This window comes from Littorina saxatilis, linkage group LG6, assembly GCF_037325665.1.
Source record: "Littorina saxatilis isolate snail1 linkage group LG6, US_GU_Lsax_2.0, whole genome shotgun sequence".
NCBI classification, from domain to species: Eukaryota; Metazoa; Mollusca; class Gastropoda; order Littorinimorpha; family Littorinidae; genus Littorina; species Littorina saxatilis.
Genome location: NC_090250.1, coordinates 54,187,193 through 54,207,754, shown reverse-complemented (window position 1 = coordinate 54,207,754; position 20,562 = coordinate 54,187,193). Strand labels below are relative to the sequence as shown.

At 40.9% G+C, this 20,562-nt stretch overlaps 1 protein-coding gene across 1 annotated transcript in view; it reads left to right on the top strand.

Moving 5' to 3' along the window:
* The window catches only part of LOC138968209 (uncharacterized), a 31,024-nt gene extending 15,919 nt beyond the window's left edge, over positions 1-15,105 (top strand). Inside the window, exons 3-8 of the mRNA XM_070340762.1 lie at positions 6,858-7,103; positions 10,671-10,873; positions 11,303-11,341; positions 12,241-12,954; positions 13,681-13,791; positions 14,937-15,105. Coding sequence (XP_070196863.1) covers positions 6,858-7,103; positions 10,671-10,873; positions 11,303-11,341; positions 12,241-12,954; positions 13,681-13,791; positions 14,937-15,068 — 1,445 coding nt within the window. The 3' untranslated portion in view covers positions 15,069-15,105. The remainder of the gene's footprint in view (positions 1-6,857; positions 7,104-10,670; positions 10,874-11,302; positions 11,342-12,240; positions 12,955-13,680; positions 13,792-14,936) is intronic.
* Positions 15,106-20,562: the final 5,457 nt, after the last annotated feature.

The following is a 20,562-nucleotide window of genomic DNA, read 5'->3' as shown; positions in this document are numbered from 1 at the left end:
GTCGTTTGGTTTGGTGCGTATCGAAACTTGTGAGCGTTGATTTCGGATACTCCTGCGCGGAAACGAGAAAGAGCAACTCTGTACTTAATATCTTCGATTAATTCAATGTATTTCTCTTTTTCCAAGCATGTTTTGTAACAATTATAAATGTCAAAACGTTCACTGCATTCTAAAAAGGAGAACCATTCTTGACAAAAACAATCTTGTAAACGTCTTTTAAACTCTTGTAAGAAACACTTCTCATTCCCAACAGTTCCGTACATCCACACAGCAGCAAAACCATTACAACATAAAAGACTCTGCACATGTGAGACCCAATTTGTGTGGCCCTTCGATGCCAAATTACATAAAGCTGTATATGCAATCTTGGAATATCTTGAATCAGGTTGCTTCAGCAGTGTAAACCAGTATTTCACACATCTGACTGCAGAGTTAATATACAGCGGATGTCTTCCCAATTCACCATACACAATGTTGTTTGGAGTTCGAATTGTCACTTTCAGAAACTTTTTACACGCGAACAGGTGGACCCTTTCCACAGAGTCATACTTTCCATATCCCCATAGCTCTGAACCATACAAGAGCATAGGAGCGATCCGTGCGTCAAACAGTTTGAAAAACACCTTTGCCGAATGGCAGCCAAGTCTGTTCAGTAATCTAACGATTTCGATCACTCCCTTTTTCGCCATGGTTGTCTTTGTTTCTACTGCAATGTTCCAGCTCAGTTGGGTGGAAAGGGTTACACCGAGATATTTAAACGAGTTCACAATCTCAAGACGATCTATTCCGTAGAACCACTTCTCTTTCTGTGCAATGTGCCCGCCCTTTCTAAAAACCATGACCTTAGTCTTTGTCAAGTTCACGTTCAGACACAGTTTTTCTGCAGAGCAGCGCAGGACATTAAGCTGGTTTTGTAGGCCTACTACAGTGCTGGATAACAGCGCAATGTCGTCAGCAAAAAGCATTACAAACAGTTCTAACTCAGACGGAGATAAACGTATCCCATGTCTGCCTCGTTGTATGACATCCTGTGCCAGTTCGTTGATCAGAAACGAGAAAATTGTCGGTGAGGCTACACAACCTTGCTTAAGGCCTTGCATACATTCAAAGAAATCAGTGTATTCGTTTCCGCACCGCACGCATGCTTTCACATTTTCATACATGCTCTTTAACACCTTAAATATTTTGCCTTGTATGCCTAATCGAAAAAGCACTGACCAGAGCACGGGGCGCTTAATGCTATCGTAAGCCTTACAAAAATCTATGTAGGCTACATACAGTTTGGCCTTTTGTGAAAATTGTTTCTGGACGCAAGCGTAAAGGGTAAACACATGATCAATAGTTGAGTAATTCCTCCGGAAGCCAGCCTGGCTTTCATCTAAAATGTTATTATTTTCTGACCACACAGACAGGCGGTCGTTCAGAACAGACATGAAAATTTTGCTCATCGTACTGGTGAGGGAAATTCCTCTGTAATTATCAGGGTTATCACAGTCTCCTTTTTTATGTAACGGCACAATAATGGCCTTGGACCAATCTCTTGGGTACACCCCCTTCTCGAGAATGTTGTTGAACAATTTAACTAAAAAGGGTAAAATAAGACTTTCAGACACTTTCAACATTTCATTCAACACACCATCAAACCCTGCCGCTTTACCATTTTTCAAATTTCTGATTGCTTTACTAATTTCAATTTCAGTTATTTCACTGTCAAGAATTTCGTCACTGATACCTGTATCAGGCAACTGATCGTCTTCGGGTTCACCTTCAACTGTATCGGTGTTTAAAACATTCTTAAAATGTTCGTACCATGCCTCTTTTGGTACGGAGTTGGAGTGCACCTCTTTTCTATTACATTTCCTTATTTCCTTCCAAAATTCCGTTGGTTTATCAGCAGAGAGCAATAAGTTATGAACTTGTTTTAGCCTGTACTCTGTTCGCTTTGTTCGAAGAAGGTCTTTATACTCCTTCCTGACTTCAGCGTACTTTTGCTTTGCAATCTCTTTTTCTTCTTTATCTTCTGTTTTAATTCTTTGGTAACTTCTCAGCAACCGTCTCACAGATCGCTTCTTTTCCAAACATTCAACATCAAACCATGAGGACGCACTTCTACCTTCATCGTCACCTCCGACTTTTTTGGTCATGCACTTTGCTGACTGTAACATTGCTTTGTTAAAAATCTCCAGCCCCTCGTCCATGTCTGCGCTGATGATGTCGCACGCTTCCTTTAGCTTAGCTTTAAAATCGTCTGATTTAACACTTTCAATAAAATCATTCTTTTTTGCATCGTTCCACACAACTTTTGAGACACGTGCTTGTTTAGGGGGCTGGCGCTGATTCCCTTTCAACCCAAGCGCAAAGGTCACAGGCATATGCATTGATTCAATTCTGTCGCCAATGGTTAAATCGTGAATGTTATTAGCTAGGTCAACAGAGGCTAAACAATAATCCACCACACTGTTACCGCTATGGGAGATATAAGTAAACTTGCACGAGTTGTCCGCATTGCAAACACCATTCAAGATTTTGAGATCAAAGCATACACATAGATCGATAAGCTTTGTACCAAACCCATTTAGTGTATAGTCTTCAGTCATTCTACCATGTGAAATCGTGTCATGGTCATGACCTTGCGAGTCTTGATCAAGGAGGTCAAAAATGTTCTGCGTATCTACCTGGTAATCTAATGTTCTAGAATTAAAATCACCGCACAAGAGCGTGTGGCAATCACTTGTCATTTCTAAAACATCACTTAGACATAGCTCCACTTCATTTAGATGGCACGAGGAGTCTGTCTTTTGGTAATAAGGGCTCCCACATGGTGGCACATACACTGGCACGAACACAATATCTCGATCACCACCACACACATGTTTTGACAGTTTCAAGACTAGCATATGATCATGTGAGGAGTCAACCAATTCAACGTGCTTTGCTATGGTTTTCTTACACATCACGACAATACCCCCTGACTTGCGACCCTGATGTGAGAGCTTGATAGCTGGAGACATAAATTTTACGTAATTTTTAAAGTGTAGGGACAGATCAAAGGAGTCATCAATAAACGTCTCAATAAAACATACAATATCAAACTTTCCAACATAGGCAGAAAAATCTGTATCACCAAGCTGAGAGAGAGAGAGAGAGAGAGAGAGAGAGAGAGAGAGAGAGAGAGAGAGAGAGAGAGAGAGAGAGAGAGAGAGAGAGAGAGAGAAAGACAGCGAGAGAGAGAGAGAGACATAGAGAGAGACAGAGAGAGAGAGACACAGAGATACAGAGAGAGACAGAGACAGAGAGAGACACAGTCAGAGAGACAGAGACAGAGATAGACAGACACAGTCAGAGAGATACAGAGACAGATACATAGAAACAGACACTCAGACGGAGACACAGCCTGAGACAGACCGAGCCCGTCTGATATGTGAAAACAAACCTCAAGGGTATTATTAATGAGGGACATATTAACGGGCAATGGCCGCAAGCAATCTTGAACATCGAAGGCGTAGTCATGTCCTTGATGCAAACGTATACCCCGAAGATGTACTTTGTACATTCGTACGGCTAATGGTTAGCGTGCCAGTGTTAATGACCGTGGCCTGCTGCCCTGAAGGATAGACGTTAATATTCTCTCCCCTGCTTTGAAGAGTCCCCACAGGCGTTGGACTGAGACGTTCTCCTGTTAGACTTATAAGGCAAACATGTATGTAGCCGATGACAAGGTCGAATACTTTTTTTTGTAATTGAACTTTTTTTTAAATTATTTTTTTTACACAGGTGCATATAGGTTTTTTTTTGGCAGGAAATCGTGCGGGCTGTATCCCCTGGATGCCAGAGAGGACTTACGTTCCCAATCAAGTCTGCACAATCGAGCTTTGTCATTTTAATTAATTTGTTTTATAGGCAAAGAAAAAAAGAAAAACGTTCTGGGGTCCGCAGGCATAAAACACCAGTCGGTTGGGGAATCGGAAAGATTGATTTTTTTCTTGGCCTAAATGAATTAGATTGTGCATGAAACCCTGTATCAAATTAGAAATTCTAAACTATTCAGAAACAGTAGGTGTCAGGGATACTACCATAGTTTTTCCCTGTCAATTTCCTTTTTAAAAAAGTATCACCCCAAAACGTACTGATTGGTATGGTCAGCAGCTGGTGTTAAAGTTTTTCAGATAGATTTCGAGTTCTGGGGGCCATGTTGAGACGGTAGCTTAAATCTTGGCATTGCAACAGCATGGTTCGGGTTCCTATTACCAAATCAGTTTGGACTTGGGGAAGGACGCGCTCCACAATCGTAATTGAAGTCTTAACTGTGAGGACAAACTCCATTCCCCTCCACAACCAACCCCAGCACTATTTGGCTTTTGGCGAACGCACTTTGGTACCGTTATACAACAACAACAACAACAACAACAACAACAACAACAACAACAACAACAACAACAACAACGACAACAAAAACAACAGTTTATTGTTATCCTGGTTTCAACTCATTATCAACGTGAAGTGGTGACTGGCCAGATAAGTAGTACCATACCCGCTGTGACCATAGTTGGCTGAAATTCGCAACCGCGTTGTACGGGTCTGTACCTAAACATGAAACCTCTTTTACTTGTGTCGGTCATGTATTGGTACAACAGGCAATTAACCAAAGTGCGAATAGATTCCTGTCTTACTCGTCCCAGGGCGGCGCTAAGACAGCCATCATCACCCAATGTGTGCTCCCGCTTATGAAACATATTGTCCCATTTCTTTTACCGAATGCGCGACCTCGCTTACAAATTCTCGTCGTCGGTGTCAAAAATGATGGATACGTGTGTCTGACACAGGAGACCCTGGGTGCTGTTTTCCTCGGGGTAGAAATATTCCGGCGGCACCTACTGAATGCAAATTTAGCCATGGTTGTTGCTGTCTGTGATGTGGGTTGTATGGGATTTCCATGTCGTATGTTTTGTCTCGCACATTGTTTTGAAGAGATTATAAAGGAGCCATGGAAGTTGGGGATTATGCGGCGTAGAGATTTAGCTTTATGTTTTGACTTGTTGTAATCTGTTGTTCATGTTTTCCATTACCGTTCTCTTCTGGGAGAAGATAATCTTGCAAGTCTTTTTTGTTTTCGTGAATACATTTATGAGCCATATTGTCTCATCCTCTTTCTCTCCGTTTTGTCTTTATTTATCTCGTTCTTTTTGTCTGTAGGGTATGACTATTAGCGCGTGCGGGCGTGCGCGTGCGGGTGTGTGTGTGGGTGTGTGTGTGTGCGTGTGTGTGTGCGTGTGCGAGTGCGTATGTGAGTTTGTGTGCATTTGTGTGTGTGAGAGAGAGAGAGAGACATAGAGAGAGAGATAGATAGATAGAGAGAAAGAGAGATAGAGAGAGAGAGAGAGAGAGAGAGAGAGAGGGAGAGAAAGAAAGAGAGAGAAAGAGAGAGAGAAAGAGAGATAGAGAGAGAGAGAGACATAGAGAGAGAGAGAGAGAGAGAGAGACATAGAGAGAGAGAGACGTAAGACGTAAGACATTTTATTGATTAAACACACACGGTTCATTTCATTGGGGTGTGGGAAGGGGGGGAGGGGTCAGTAATACATGCCGTGTGTTTGTATTTATGGACAATCAACCGGTTTTATCTCTTTCTCTTTAACATATACTCACACGAACGCACGCACGCTCTCACTCTCTCTCACTCTCTCTCTCTTAAACCTAAAGACATTTCCTGCGCATGAATTAACAATATGGGTAGGTGCAACGACAACAAGTTTACAGTGCATGCTAACATACATTATCGGCTTTCAATCATGCAGAGAGAGAGAGAGAGAGAGAGACAGAGAGACAGAGAGAGAGAGAGAGAGAGAGAGAGAGAGAGAGAGAGAGAGAGAGAGAGAGAGAGAGAGAGAGAGAGAGAGAGAGAGAGAGAGAGTCCACTTTACGTATGCTTGACGAAAATCCTCATTTCCCGATGCCACGTGCGAAGGATCACGTGTCAACAACCAGTAATTTCCTGACTTTTTTTAATACCATCGTTTTCATTTTCACTGTGGGTTTGATTAGTTTTGTCAGATACTTAATGTCCAATCAATGGAAATGTGTCTCAAAGATACTTAATGTCCAATCAATGGAAATGTGTCTAAAAAATTTCACGTAGCGGAGCGTTTCCTGATTAAATTGAAAGACCTTGCCTTTTCTTTTTGAAATAACTTACCTTTAGGTATTACTTTAATCAGTTAGAGTAATGGCTTTGGTTTAAAGCAGCAGCTAGTCTCTTTAGTTCGCGCTCTTTGTGTATTCGCTTTTTTATTCACACAATTAACAGTTGATGTTTTAACAGATGTTTAAATGGTAATGTGATGCGATGGAATGCTATATTTCTTCGGTGCGTCATGGTATTGTACAGTATGTATGTGTACACGCAAGCACAAGACCAAGTGCGCACGGAAAAGATCCTGTAATCCATGTCAGAGTTCGAAGGGTTATGGAAACACGAAAATACCCAGCATGCCTACTCAACGAAAGCGGTGTGAAGCTGACTATGCTCTCAGAGTATAGTGTGGGGAACCCAAATGGGAAAACGAGCTCACACGTAACCAGAAAATTCTGGAACGCTGAAGAAGAAGAAGTTCGGTATGTGTACGGTATGTGTACGGTATGGTAAAGGTGCAAGGTGACACATCATTCTCATCATCTGAAATCAGCAGACAAAGGCAACAAAAATTCCGGTCTTTCCTTAAACGTCTTTTCTCTTCTCTTTGTAAGAAAAGACAACACACAAACAAACATCCTTACTCTCAGGGAAGTGCTTATTCTTTTTTTCTTTGATTAAAATGCACTACGAAACTACAATTTGCCTGTGTGGTTTTTTTTAACAGTGTGTGACCTCATCGCCCATGACGTTATTGCCATCGTTGGTATCACAAACGCGTCATCACTGCCCACCATCCAATCATACAGCGCCACGTTTCACGTGCCCTTTCTCAGCCTTGGCTCCTCCCAGAACGTGACGTCATCCGCCCCCTTTCAGTTATCCCTCCGCCCTCCTGTGATGGCGGCGGTGGTGGACTTATTGCAACACCAGGGTTGTGCCTCCGCCCTCTATATCTACGACTCTGACGAAGGTTAGCTCTGGTTTTCTCTTAGTCTCCCGTCGGCAACAATAGCCTCCGGTCACTCTCTATGTCCCTCTGTCTATGTCCCTCTTTGTCTGTCTGTCTGTTTCTCTCACTCTGGTTCTCGTCTATCAATCTCTGTCAGCCTGTTTGTCTGTCTGTCTGTATACATGTCTCTCTCTCTCTCTCTCTCTCTCTCTCTCTCTCTCTCTCTCTCTCTCTCTCTCTCTCTCTCTCTCTCTCTCTCTCTCTCTCTCTCTCTCTCTCTCTTTGCCGTTTTCTGCTAAAGCGCATGTCCTCTTAGTTTAGCTCTCTAGCTTTCTTTCTCTCTCGTTCTTTTCTGTTCTTGTATTGTGTTGTCTGTAAGTCTTGGTTTGCCCCCCCCCCCCCTGTCTGTCTTTCTGTGTGTCTCTCAGTTTTCCTGTCTTTGTCTACCTGTCTGCTTGTCTATGTTCGTCCATTATCGGCGGGTTTTCTTTTCCTAGGGATGTTTTTACTGTGTTCTGTTTTGTTTTTTCTCTTCTTCCCTTCTTGCCTTTGATTAAAGAGTGCCTTGGTAACCCCCCTTTGATGTAGCGTCTGAGCTGTGTGTATTAGTTTATTTCTATCTGCGTTAAGATGCTTTACTCACGCTTAAAACGAATCAGACGTCTTGGCTACGCTCTTTTAGACACTAAGAATGTTTAGGGCTGAAATGATGTATGTCACGACTGAATTATTGATCTGAAGTTTTGGCAATATCGGCAAAGATGTGTTTTTGTGAGCACTGGTTTTAAAGAAGCTGTGCTTCACTTGTAACGTTTTATTCTCAGTCTTCTAGTTATAGCACGCTCAGCTGTTGAACCAACATCAAACATGAAACGTTCAGATATTTTGGAAATAACCCTTGAAATGGTGTTTAGTGTTTGTTGTACGGAAATTGTTCCAGTACTTGTGGGACGACGCCTATTGCACCAGGTGAACGAGTACCAATTACCTCTGGACATGGCAAGACGGACTGTGTAACCTGAGACCAAAAGGACTATTCCAAAAGAATACGATAAACATAACATGATTTTTTTCTTTAAAGCACGGACGACACAAACGTGGTGTCTTTTATATATAGTAAGTATCCATATCCTCGGTTAGGTTTTTTTCGTCAATATATTCCGGTTTTGTACAGGAAGCAGCCAAGATGGTATGTGTCTCAAGTACACATTTCAACACATCTGTAATGATGCACATGATTATGAACGGTCAGTTACTGCTAACTGACTATCCACACCACGATCCACTCTCGCAGTCACACAAAACAGATGGAATCAACAAAAGTATACGTTTCAGACGCCTGTTTATATACGAACTCGCCACCTCCCTCAATACTTCACTTCAAAAGATGTTTTACGTCCAAGACGTAAAAGGATGGTAACTGACAAAAAGTGCCAGTTACAGTTTAGTAAATGATAATAACACGCTGATCTCGTGTAAAGACAGGGAAATCTAGCTGTTATGTAAAAGCGCTGGTTAATGCAGGTGTCACGCACCCCACGTTGTCACCACTCGAATATAATCACAAATATAAAAGATGACTTGGTGGTAAAAAGGGCGCAATAGCACGGTGCACTTAGCTTTCTGCTACGAGTGGACGACCCGTAAATATTCGCACTTTTAAAACAACAAATCAGCCATTTTCCCTCCTTCTTTGTTTGTTTGTTTGCTTAACGCCCAGCCGACCACGAAGGGCCATATCAGGGCGGTGCTGCTTTGACATATAACGTGCGCCACACACAAGACATAAGTCGCAGCACAGGCTTCATGTCTCACCCAGTCACATTATTCTGACACCGGACCAACCAGTCCTAGCACTAACCCCATAATGCCAGACGCCAGGCGGAGCAGCCACTAGATTGCCAATTTTAAAGTCTTAGGTATGACCCGGCCGGGGTTCGAACCCACGACCTCCCGATCACGGGGCGGACGCCTTACCACTAGGCCAACCGTGCCGGTCCTTCCCTCCTTCTCTCCATATCTGCAAAAAACATATACAGGTTATACTTTTAGCGTCACAAAGAGCATATTATGCGCTAACCTGGAAAGAACAACAGAGAGTATTTCATTCCACAAACATTGACTCGTCTTCAGCGTTTAATAACTATTTATTACCTCAACAGCCTATGATTGTGTAGCTCTCCTTAAGCGAATCCGTCGGAGAATTTGTAGCCACAACCCTTGTACTGAGTTTTCTTCTGCGTTGAAAACCTCCAACACCCAGTCAAGTAACACCTGACGACCTCGTCGTCAGAAAATATCTTGCAGCGAAAAGGCGGTCACTTCTCTGTTGTTCCAAGAGCCCTCCTGTGCAGTGCAGAGCAGGCACGTTGACAAACAGTATATCACCACGTGTTGAAAGCCATCAACTCTTGGACAAGAAACAGCCCTCTCTTATCGAAGCCTGTGCCAAATGGGGCCGTTTTAATGTCTCACCCAAAGCTCGTCAAAAACATCACATGACTCCAGCGACCAATCGCTATCGTCAAAAGTATAGCGCAGTTTTAGCTGACTTTGCCAAGTCAGCAAAATCCCGCACGTGGAAACCCTGTACAAAATATTACACCTCGCACCCAGCCCAGGCGTGGAGATAAAACGAATTCCTCGTGCAATTCAAAGTCAGCACAAATCCTTCAGTTGCGATAAGCACAGGCGCTTTGCAATGCAATTCCGGAAAGGCACCCTACAAAGAGTTTCTTCCCCAATCAATGTCACCAAACCGTGACAATCTTTAACATTGCTTTTTTGTGCTGATACTGAAACACCAGACCTGTCATCTCTGCTTGCAGTGTATCAAGATCCTCTTCGTCAAATGTCAGCGCACGCAGTGACACCAGCTTGTCATTTTGAGGATTGGCTTATTTTACCTATATGAGAAAAGTTTCTGACCTGACCTTATTGTTACTGATTTTTTCCTGGCTTATGTGGTGTTTTTGTTTTTACCCTGTCTGTTCTATATTCGCATGAAAAGCTTTTACAGGATTACATTTCCTTTGACGTGTGTTGTTAAAAGTAAGGGAAACGAGAAAGAGAAGAGTCAGTTTGCAAGCTTACCTTTTCCAACAAACCCGTTTGTAACTGTGTATCTATGTTAGTGCGATGGTGTATTAACATATGTGTATATGTGTATGCGTTTGCGTGTGTGTGCGTGTATGTGTGTGTGTGTGTGTGTGTGTGTGTGTGTGTGTGTGTGTGTGTGTGTGTGTGTGTGTGTGTGTGTGTGTGTTTGTGGGTGGGTGGGTTTGGCAAATGTGATAACAACGAACGTTATAATCTGCAGTTTGCAAACTTGCCTTTTCCAACAAACCCGTTTGTTTCTGTTTGTATTTATGTTAGTGCGATGGTGTATTAACATATGTGTATATGTGTATACGTTTGCGCGCGCGCGCGTGTGTGTGTGTGTGTGTGTGTGTGTATGTGTGTGTGTGTGTTTGTGTGTGTGTGTGTGTATGTTTGTGTGTGTGTGTGTGTGTGTGTGTGTGTGTGTGTGTGTGTGTGTGTGTGTGTGTGTGTGTGTGTGTGTGTGTGTGTGTGTTATGTAAACTGCAGGACTTATGAGGATACAAGACCTATTCCAAGCTATCAACATCCGGGAACTTTACCTGGAGTTGGATGTTAGAAGGATCGGAGACAAAGCCCACGTGACTGAAATCTCCAAGATCATTGGCTCATTGCACCCAAGACGAGAGCTGTGTTTGACGCTTGACTTAGAGAGACTGAGCACTGTAGCTGTCATCGATGTTTTTGCCAATGTAAGTGTTGAGCCAAGGAAATATGTTTACAAGTTTCAAATCTGTGCTGTTTTTTTCTCTCCTGTATACAACTTATTGTATGTAAATGTAAGCATTTACTTGCTGGATGATTTCTTATTCTATGTTTTTTAATGAACGTATTTGCTTTCTGGCAGTATGAAGGTCACAACATCCAGATACTAGGTATTCGCATGGTTATCCGGTTGTTTGATGATAACGATGTACCGTATTAACATTTGACGACCCCACCCCCCTCCCCCCATACAAAAAGAAGAACAACAAAACAAAAACAAACAACAAACAGTTCACAATTAGACAATGCAGTTGTACTTTACTGTATTGTTTTGTATTGTATTTGTATAATTATAGCCTGTCTTTTTCGGATCATGGTCCACTCTTTGTTTGGTGAAATGTATGATTATCTTGCAGGATGCGCCGACTGTTAAAGACGTCATTCTTGTGACCTTGGTAAGATCTTTGTTCATTTTCTACAGTAAGCATATGTGTTAGTGTCAGTGTACCGCGATTTTGTTTCAATAGCGTTCGACTGGCTTTCTTGGCGGTTGGATTATCCTCTCAAATCTAGCTGCTTTGTCCTACGTTGAGATAGCTAATGTATTATTTTGCATTGAGGTTACAACAATTAACAACATTTGAATCTAATTTGCCATTATATATATTGTGATAGAACGCAACACAACACAGCACAGTACAGCAAATAGCACAGCACAGCACATCACAGCACCGCACAGCACAGCACAGCACAGCACCAACACCAACACAAACACATGTTCCTATTGCCATAGACAAATTCAATTTGTTTCTGTACCATATAGAAAGGAATTCAACACAGTATAAACTAATGCGAGTATTTTTCTCAACTTGTACAACACAGCACTCACTGCTACACACACACACACACACACACACACACACACACACACACACACGCACACACACGCACGCACACACACACACACACACACACAAACACACACACTCTCTCTCTCTCTCTCTCTCTCTCTCTCAAGTTCCCTAGTTATGTCCTTCTCTCGTCCAAAATTTTCATCCATAGTCATGTTTGTTGTGAAGATGGAAATATGTGTGATTGTGTTAATGTGCGTATGCATGTGCAACCGTAAGCAAAGACATATATGTTTAAACAAATATCTGTCAAATTTGCGCTTATCTCGAATGTACTTATCTCATGCACTTATCTATTATGTAATTTCCTCTTATGTAATTTCCTCTTATGAACTTATATAGTGTGCACTTATCTCATAATTTATGCACTTATCTCTTTTGCACTTATCTCTTTTATACTTATCTCTTATTTACTTATCCCCTATGCACTTACCTCCCCTCAGGATGCGGAGTTTGTGCTGGACACCGTGTTGACCAGTGCAGAGAGAAGACCAGCACGGTTCAACGTGTCCGGCCTGCAGCTAGTTCCCTCCCTTACACTCTCACGCTCACTCTACCTGTACCCTGACCACGCTCGCCATCATCACACGTTTCAAACATGGTCTTCTGCTCGACTTGACCAAGGAGATGCACGCTGGAAAATAAAGGACCCTAAACAGTTGAGCAAACATTTTGAAAAGGACGATTCTCTTAGTTCCCAGGGCAGGAAATATGGACGCTCTGCTGAGAGCGTTGATGATTATTCTGAAAGCGAGGATAAGTCTGCCAAAGGTATTAATCAAGGCGGGCGTTCGTCACCAGCTTCTGAATATCTTACTTCGCAAGTTCCGTATGAGGCAGACGATCTTGAAATAAAACATTCAGATACACAACATTCTCCAGAACAGTTTGATAAGCGAAACTCGCACACAACACAGGCGAAGTCTCAAAGTGCACAGACTTTGGAAAACGAATTGAAGATTTTACACAGTTCGGAAGCCTTGATCATAGACTGTCTGAAAGTGCTGACGACAGCATTGTACGACCTGTGGGACGCACTTGGTGACGTCTTTCAGAGCAGCGATGACGTCAGCCAGGAAGACCTCTCCATAAAGTGTACCAACTTCGTGGTGGAGAAAAAACAGTATGGAGCGGACCTGATGGAAGCCTTGAAATTGGTAAGATGTCTCCCTTCTCTAGTGAACCGTCATGTACATCACACATCTGGCTGCATGTTTACACAGAATGCGAGCATCCTTCCACTTGGACATATACCAAATATCAACAAGCTGGTTGCATTCTACTTCACAATGGAGATTCTTTGTTGAACGCCAGGTGGAATGATGTTCGAATTCCATGTAAAATCCTGGAAATATCAATATCATTTTCTATTTGATCGCTTAAATCAGAATTTATGTACCTTTAAATCCTGCGTTTGATGTGTAAATGTTTTAATATCAATGGCCCTTCCCTAACTTGTTTACATCGAGGTGTTGTCATGTCAACTGAGTTTTCTTTTATTTGTGAGTGACTGTATGATACAACACTCTATTTGACAGGTTCACGTCCATGGAGAAACTCGCTACATCTGTTTCGACACTTTATTATACAACACTCTATTTATACAGGTTCACGTCCATGGAGAAACTCGCTACATCTGTTTCGACACTTTATTATACAACACTCTATTTATACAGGTTCACGTCCATGGAGAAACTCGCTACATCTGTTTCGACACTTTATTATACAACACTCTATTTATACAGGTTCACGTCCATGGAGAAACTCGCTACATCTGTTTCGACACTTTATTATACAACACTCTATTTATACAGGTTCACGTCCATGGAGAAACTCGCTACATCTGTTTCGACACTTTATTATACAACACTCTATTTATACAGGTTCACGTCCATGGAGAAACTCGCTACATCTGTTTCGACACGAACGGGAAGAGGGAAGACTACACCCTCAGCTTCCTGTCCATCCAGGCCGGATCGAGGATAATCAGAAATGTAGACAGTTTACAAGTTTATTAGTAGTAGTGTCGTTTCATCCACCTCATCCAGAAGTACATGGAAACTTGCACTAATAAATTAGGAAGCAACAATTTTTACCATGAATGTTAAGGGTTTCTGCTGCCAAGAATTGAAAAGGGTCTCTGATTAAAATTAACACTCCTCCCTCTATCATTTTATCTTGGTTTAAACAATATTATATTCAAAGACATGTTTACAAAGCTATGGAATTCATGATGAAATAAAGGAACACAACAAGATAATACTTATACATTTGCTCTTATAGACAAATAATTATGTGGCGGACAATATTGTAACTTCACATTGTTCAGACAAAGGTTCTCCGTGTCATTAAACGTATGCAAGACTATGTTCTTCTCTGAAAATCTGGTGAACACTTCTCATGAGTCTTTTATTCGCACGTGCTGACCCTTTAAAGGAAGAGCGCGGCTTGAGAAAACAGTTCTGCTTATATCTCAGATCCGGCCAAGCTTGTACACGGGAAACGCCCTGGACACATACTGAGAGAGAACATCCTGACTGCGTTCTGAGCAGAGATGGGAATTTTGGATATATCAATTTTTTTTAGAAGCCACTGCAACTGGTCTTATCCCGTGTAAAAGCTGGACCAGGTCTGAGACGGTGAGCCTAATTGTTCACACACAAATGACTGCCTTGATTTACTGTCATGATTAGACATTCATATTTGTGACCCTCCACCACGAAATGAGTCGCATGTCACCTCGCGCGGTTCTGCGCTAGGCTTAATATAAGTCCGGGGAGTGTCTGGTAACAGTGTGAGGGTCACCTTAGTCACAGGCTTATAACTCAAACAGTTTTTGCTCTTTTCTAAAACGGTTTTCACCACTGGATAGAGCATAAAAAACTCGTTATGAAAATGTAAAAATATGAAAATCATGCAAAGGTGACATGCGACTCATTCCGTGGTGGAGGGTCACATTTGTGCTTACATCATTTTTCAATTCTATAAGTTTATTTCGGCGCGTAACACTTTTTTATTTGGCATTGTGTACATGATTATGTATGTGTGTATATTTTTGTGAGGCGCTTAAAACTATTTCGGATCTGCGCCATTTACGTTTTCTCATTCTTATTCTCAATGTTGACTTTTATTTTTGCAGGAAGCTGATTGGTCCTCCGTATCTGGCTGGACGTCACACCCTTGGTCACGTGATGGAGTGAAGTCATACACTATTTTTGGAAATATGAGCAAACAGTCTGGAAGAAAAGTGCTTTTGGGTGTCGTGGATTAAATAAATGATTGTGAAATAAAATAAAACTGTGCCAATTGTATTTGCATGTCAAAATATTGCCTGTAACCACACACACACACATCCATGCACACACAAACATTCATGCGAACACACACACATTTATTCAAACACACGCAGATACACACACACATTCATACACACACACACACACACACACACACACACACACCCACACACACACACACACACACACACACACACATTCAAACACACGGCAGAAAACACACACACATTCAAACACACGGTAGAAAACACACCGCACACACACACACACAAACACATTTACACACACACACACACACACAAACACATTTACACATACACACACACACACACACACACACACACACACACACACACACACACACACACACACAGAAAACGCTCGTATGTTTTACAGTCTCTTGCTATATAGCTCAGCCACATAGGTCGTTCAGTCATTAACACATGACAGCTTCTTGCCATGTTCATTGACACACGCGCCATGCCGTTTCACACAACACTGAAATGACACGTCCATTTGACATATATACAACACAAACGTGTGTGTGTACTATTCACTTCCATGATGAGATGTACAAGAAAAGACAAAACAACACATAACTTTTAATTAAGGAGATCCGAGACTTATTATGTACACATTGACATTATATTCACCTTATCAAGCAAATAGGATAATGTAAGCAAACATTCATAAAAAATTAACTTTTACTGAATACAAGCGTTCGATAGTCATAAACACAAATGCTTTCCTATTGAGGACATGTAATGTACCCCATCCGGGAGTCCGAAACAGGTAGTAAGTGTCCATACAGTAATTGAATGCCATTTTGTTAAGGTAACATGTTAACATGAATACCTTGAAACTTGAAGTCTTTAGCTTTTAGAACGGAGATTACACATCGTATTTTAAAAAAATAAATGAAGCTAGTATGATCAGCTTGATTAAAATTAATGTCCTTTGGACCAAAAACCTAACGTTGAAATACAGACTTTGAAAATGTCTCCCCCCAAAAAAACAAAAAAAGGCAAACTTGAAATTATTTAAAGTTTTAAAAACATTGGCCACATGCGAGTTCATTAAAACTATCGTTTGCGTTGGTGCTGTTTTTGCTGTTGCTTTGTCGTTGCCTTTGGAAAGGCAGTATTTCCCCTTTGTTCGCTTTAGGACATTCTCTGAATGCAAGTACAAAGGGAAACAAGCTTTTATCTAAGAGCATCTAACCAGTACAACACAAAATTCTGGCCCTTTCCAAACGTCGAAGGTATGTGTTAAAACACAGTTCAACAATATATCAACGTTTCACAAGCATTTCTCTGTGACAGAAAACTGGACCGCTTTTATAGGTTTTTCACGTTTTGTGACTGGCAGAAGTAGGCCTATTGGACAAAGTTGGAAAGTATTATTCGGACCTCGCCTATTTTGTACTTAAGATAGACAAATCAGTGAAACAGGATGACATGTTTCCATGCGTAAAACATGAATTACGTAACATTGACAATTAACACAATTCAAGAGATATGCCAAAAGGTGTGAACTCACATAGTGAAATCGAATGGCACACATTAACACAGACCAGACGGAAAACAAATGTTCACACAAATTATTACAAAAAACACACACACGAAAACTGTTATACTACAAAGTTTCGAACTTTCATCTCTGACAATGGCCAAACCAAATATTTTACACTATGTTTAGGAAACAGCCAACTTCAAACAAAGGTTACGGATTGAGCGATTGTTTTTAAAATCGTCACAAGATAAACGTATATTTAAATGTACAAAGTCTACACAGAATGTAGCTATTACAACAGTCGTAATGAATGACACATCATGACACGAGTTAGAGGGGAACAGTACTTGTATGCAACACATGGAAAGAGGACATAAATGAAAAATAACAACAACAACAACAACAACAACAACAACAACAAATCAAATCAGACCAGTATAAGGAAACAACCCGCAAGAGCAAAAATATCTCATCAAGCCTGGTAACATAACATTTACAATACCTTATATTTTTCTCTGACCCTTACTGAAACAAGAAGAACAAGAGACAAATAAGAAAAAATATTTGTTTAACGATTTCTAAGGAAAATACGTGTATTCGGTTCAATTCAACTACTGATGATCCTTGTCTATCTCTTGTTTTATATTGTTTTTATTCTTAAAGCAGCTCTGTACCTATTTTTTAAAAAGCTAGTGTAGCATAATGAGCTGTGCTAAATCCATGCGCACAAATCAGCCCCATGTTTTCTATTGTTTTTAAAGGCTTTTCCAATAAGTGCAACATAATGAGCTGTGCTAAGTCCATGCGCACAAATCAGCCCCATGTTATCTATTGTTTTTAAATGCTTTTCCAATAAGTGCAACATAATGAACTATGCTAAGTCCATGCGCACAAATCAGCCCCGTGTTTTCTATTGTTTTTAAACGCTTTTCCAATAAGTGCAACATAATAAACTATGCTAAGTCCATGCGCACAAATCAGCCCCGTGTTTTTTTTTTTATTGTTTTTAAATGCTTTTCCAATAAGTGCAACATAATGAACTATGCTAAGTCCATGCGCACAAATCAGCCCCGTGTTTTCTATTGTTTTTAAACGCTTTTCCAATAAGTGCAACATAATGAACTATGCTAAGTCCATGCGCACAAATCAGCCCCGTGTTTTCTATTGTTTTTAAACGCTTTTCCAATAAGTGCAACATAATGAGCTGTGCTAAGTCTGCGCATAAAACGGTAACCGAACAGATTGAGTTCGATGTTTCAACCTGCCACCCTGCGTCCGTCCAGGCCGGGAAATGACAAACATAAAGGTACAAATAGCAGTAAGAGGGAAACAAGGGAACTAATCGATAACAGGAAAGGATCGGAGAACAAGGGGAAGGAATCCTGTCACATGAAACACCGAGCAATCGCTTTCTCCCTTTGAAATCAATACGCATGCGCCGTGGAACTGGAAGAGAACCGGAAATGAGGGGAAGTCGGACAACTCGTAGCCTATCACAGCATAAAGGGAAGTAACCTTGTTGGCCATCGCTGCTCGGGCAAAGTGCATTCCGGAGAGTTTATTGATTTTTTTTTAGTTGGATGTGGGGGAGGGGGGGGGGGAGGGGGTGGGTGGGGGTAAGTGATTCTGTGGGAGTAGAGTTTTGTAAAACGTGCGTTGCTTTTTTCTGTTTTTGTTTTTCTCACCCTGTGTACAATCACCTGGCGTTCTTGCAGGCCGACTAGACTAATCTGAACACGTTGAAGCACAAATATTAACTACATCCAAAACAGACTCTGCAGCGTGTGTGTACTGCTACAAAAAAGCAGCATGCAAATATGAACAGGGATGAAAATGTACATGGACAATTGCACAGATGAGCACTATTACGTAATGATGGTAATGAGCAAATACAATGTTTTATGCCAAATGGTTGCTATGTACAGCGCAGTGTTCGTTAGTGACGGGAGATTTAGAAAAGAGAGAGAGAGAGAGAGAGAGAGAGAGAGAGAGAGAGAGAGAGAGAGAGAGAGAGAGAGAGAGAGAGAGAGAGAGAGAGAGACGAGAGAGAGAGAGAGAGAGAGAGAGAGAGAGAGAGAGAGAGAGAGGCGGGGGTGCGTAGGGAGGAGAGAGATGCGTAATAATTATTTTTGAATGTGCCATTAAGATGATACACCGAAAACAATGATGGTAAACTTACCAAAAAAGCAACAACATTGTTTTTAAACAAGGCAGCTACACAAACTAAAGCAGCAGAAACGAGAATTCGTTAAGCACATGATATACAATAGATCAGAGGCAATATTAGGCGCATATGAACGAATAATACCATCTCGTTATGAAATGTATCGAGTTATTAAATGGCAGCACATTGTACGATGTACGATGTAAAAACAGTGTTATATTAATTATTTTACTTCTGCACACTTATCAACATCATAACACACAGTGTAAGTCATCTCCGAAATCTGTACAATAAACTTATAACGCCAGTATTATGAATTATTTACACACAAACACGTAACATTCATGCTCAAACACATCTAAAAGAAGCATAGCTATTCACATAAAGCATATACAGCTAGAAAATGTCATAAAATCAGTTCAAGCTTATTTGAGCGGATTTTTTGTCTCCAAAAGCCAAAATATGTCATTATTGACAGCCTCACGGTAGCTAAACTAGAAACCTAAAACGTAAATCCTCATTGTCACCGGTGTTTTGACGTCATGTTATATTGTTACTAAAAACAGACACCTTCGTCATTTAAGAGAGTGGCATATCTGAAAAGACAGCAAACATCGAGATTGCTCATCTGATCGAATGTACTGATTTCTCAAAAGTATCACCACTGGGACTAATTATCAAACCTGCTGTTGGGCAATTAGTGTCCAAAATAAGACTAATGAGTAAAGCAGCAAGCACACAACAATGTATGTTTTAGTTTTTTTTTAATTTTAGTTATACACATTCTACTCAAAACTAATAGGCCAACGATTGAATTACACTATGACCAGATATGTAATCTTATATCCAAGTGTAACATGTAGAGAGCAATTTACATTGGCACAGAAGCAGTTTCAGACTTAGGGATTTGTTTATATCGAGATAGCATGACATTTACACCACAATAACACGCAATGCACGCCCCGTTCACACAGTCAGAGATGGCCCTAATATGCAGCCAAAAACGGTGAGCGAGAAAACGACAAGAGTCAAAAACACAGTATTGGTGAGGTTATGGAACGTTTGACAAAACAAACACTCACTAGAATCTCGATCTACTGATCTTTAAATTGGACGAGCACGACACACAACAAACATATATTTATGATGAAAAGATGAAAGCTTTATCTTCGTGTTTAAGGAAAGGACAAACTGAGCTATGAAAAAGTCCGGCAGAATTGGGGAATTTAGATTTAAAAAACCCACCTACGTACTATGTCAAATACATTATTCGTGTTCGTGTGAGATACCTGATCGATATTTACAATCTTCATACTGAGAAAGCTACAAATATGCACTTTTTGTTTTATTTAACATCGTTTACTAGCATATATTTCTATAATGTTAAGTGTGGCGACAACAGAGCGACTTCCGAAATGAAAAATAAACACTCTGTATTCTACACATTCAATCAAAAGAAACGTTTACCAAGCGTCACACTGCAGAGAGATTGATAATGTTCTATAGTAGCAACTCATGGTACCATAAACTACAAGAAATGTCTTGACAGTTGTAGTGAACAAATACAAGTACATGATGTCTGCAAGGGTGAAATATGTACAATAGAATTTTCATTTCATCTAACTGTATTAACTGTATCAAAATGTAACGTTTTAATAATGATAAATGTGACCCTCCACCACGAAATGAGTCGCATGTCACCTCGCGCGGTTCTGCGCTAGGTTTAATATAAGTCCGGGGAGTGTCTGGTAACAGTGTGAGGGTCACCTTAGTCACAGGCTTACAACTCAAAC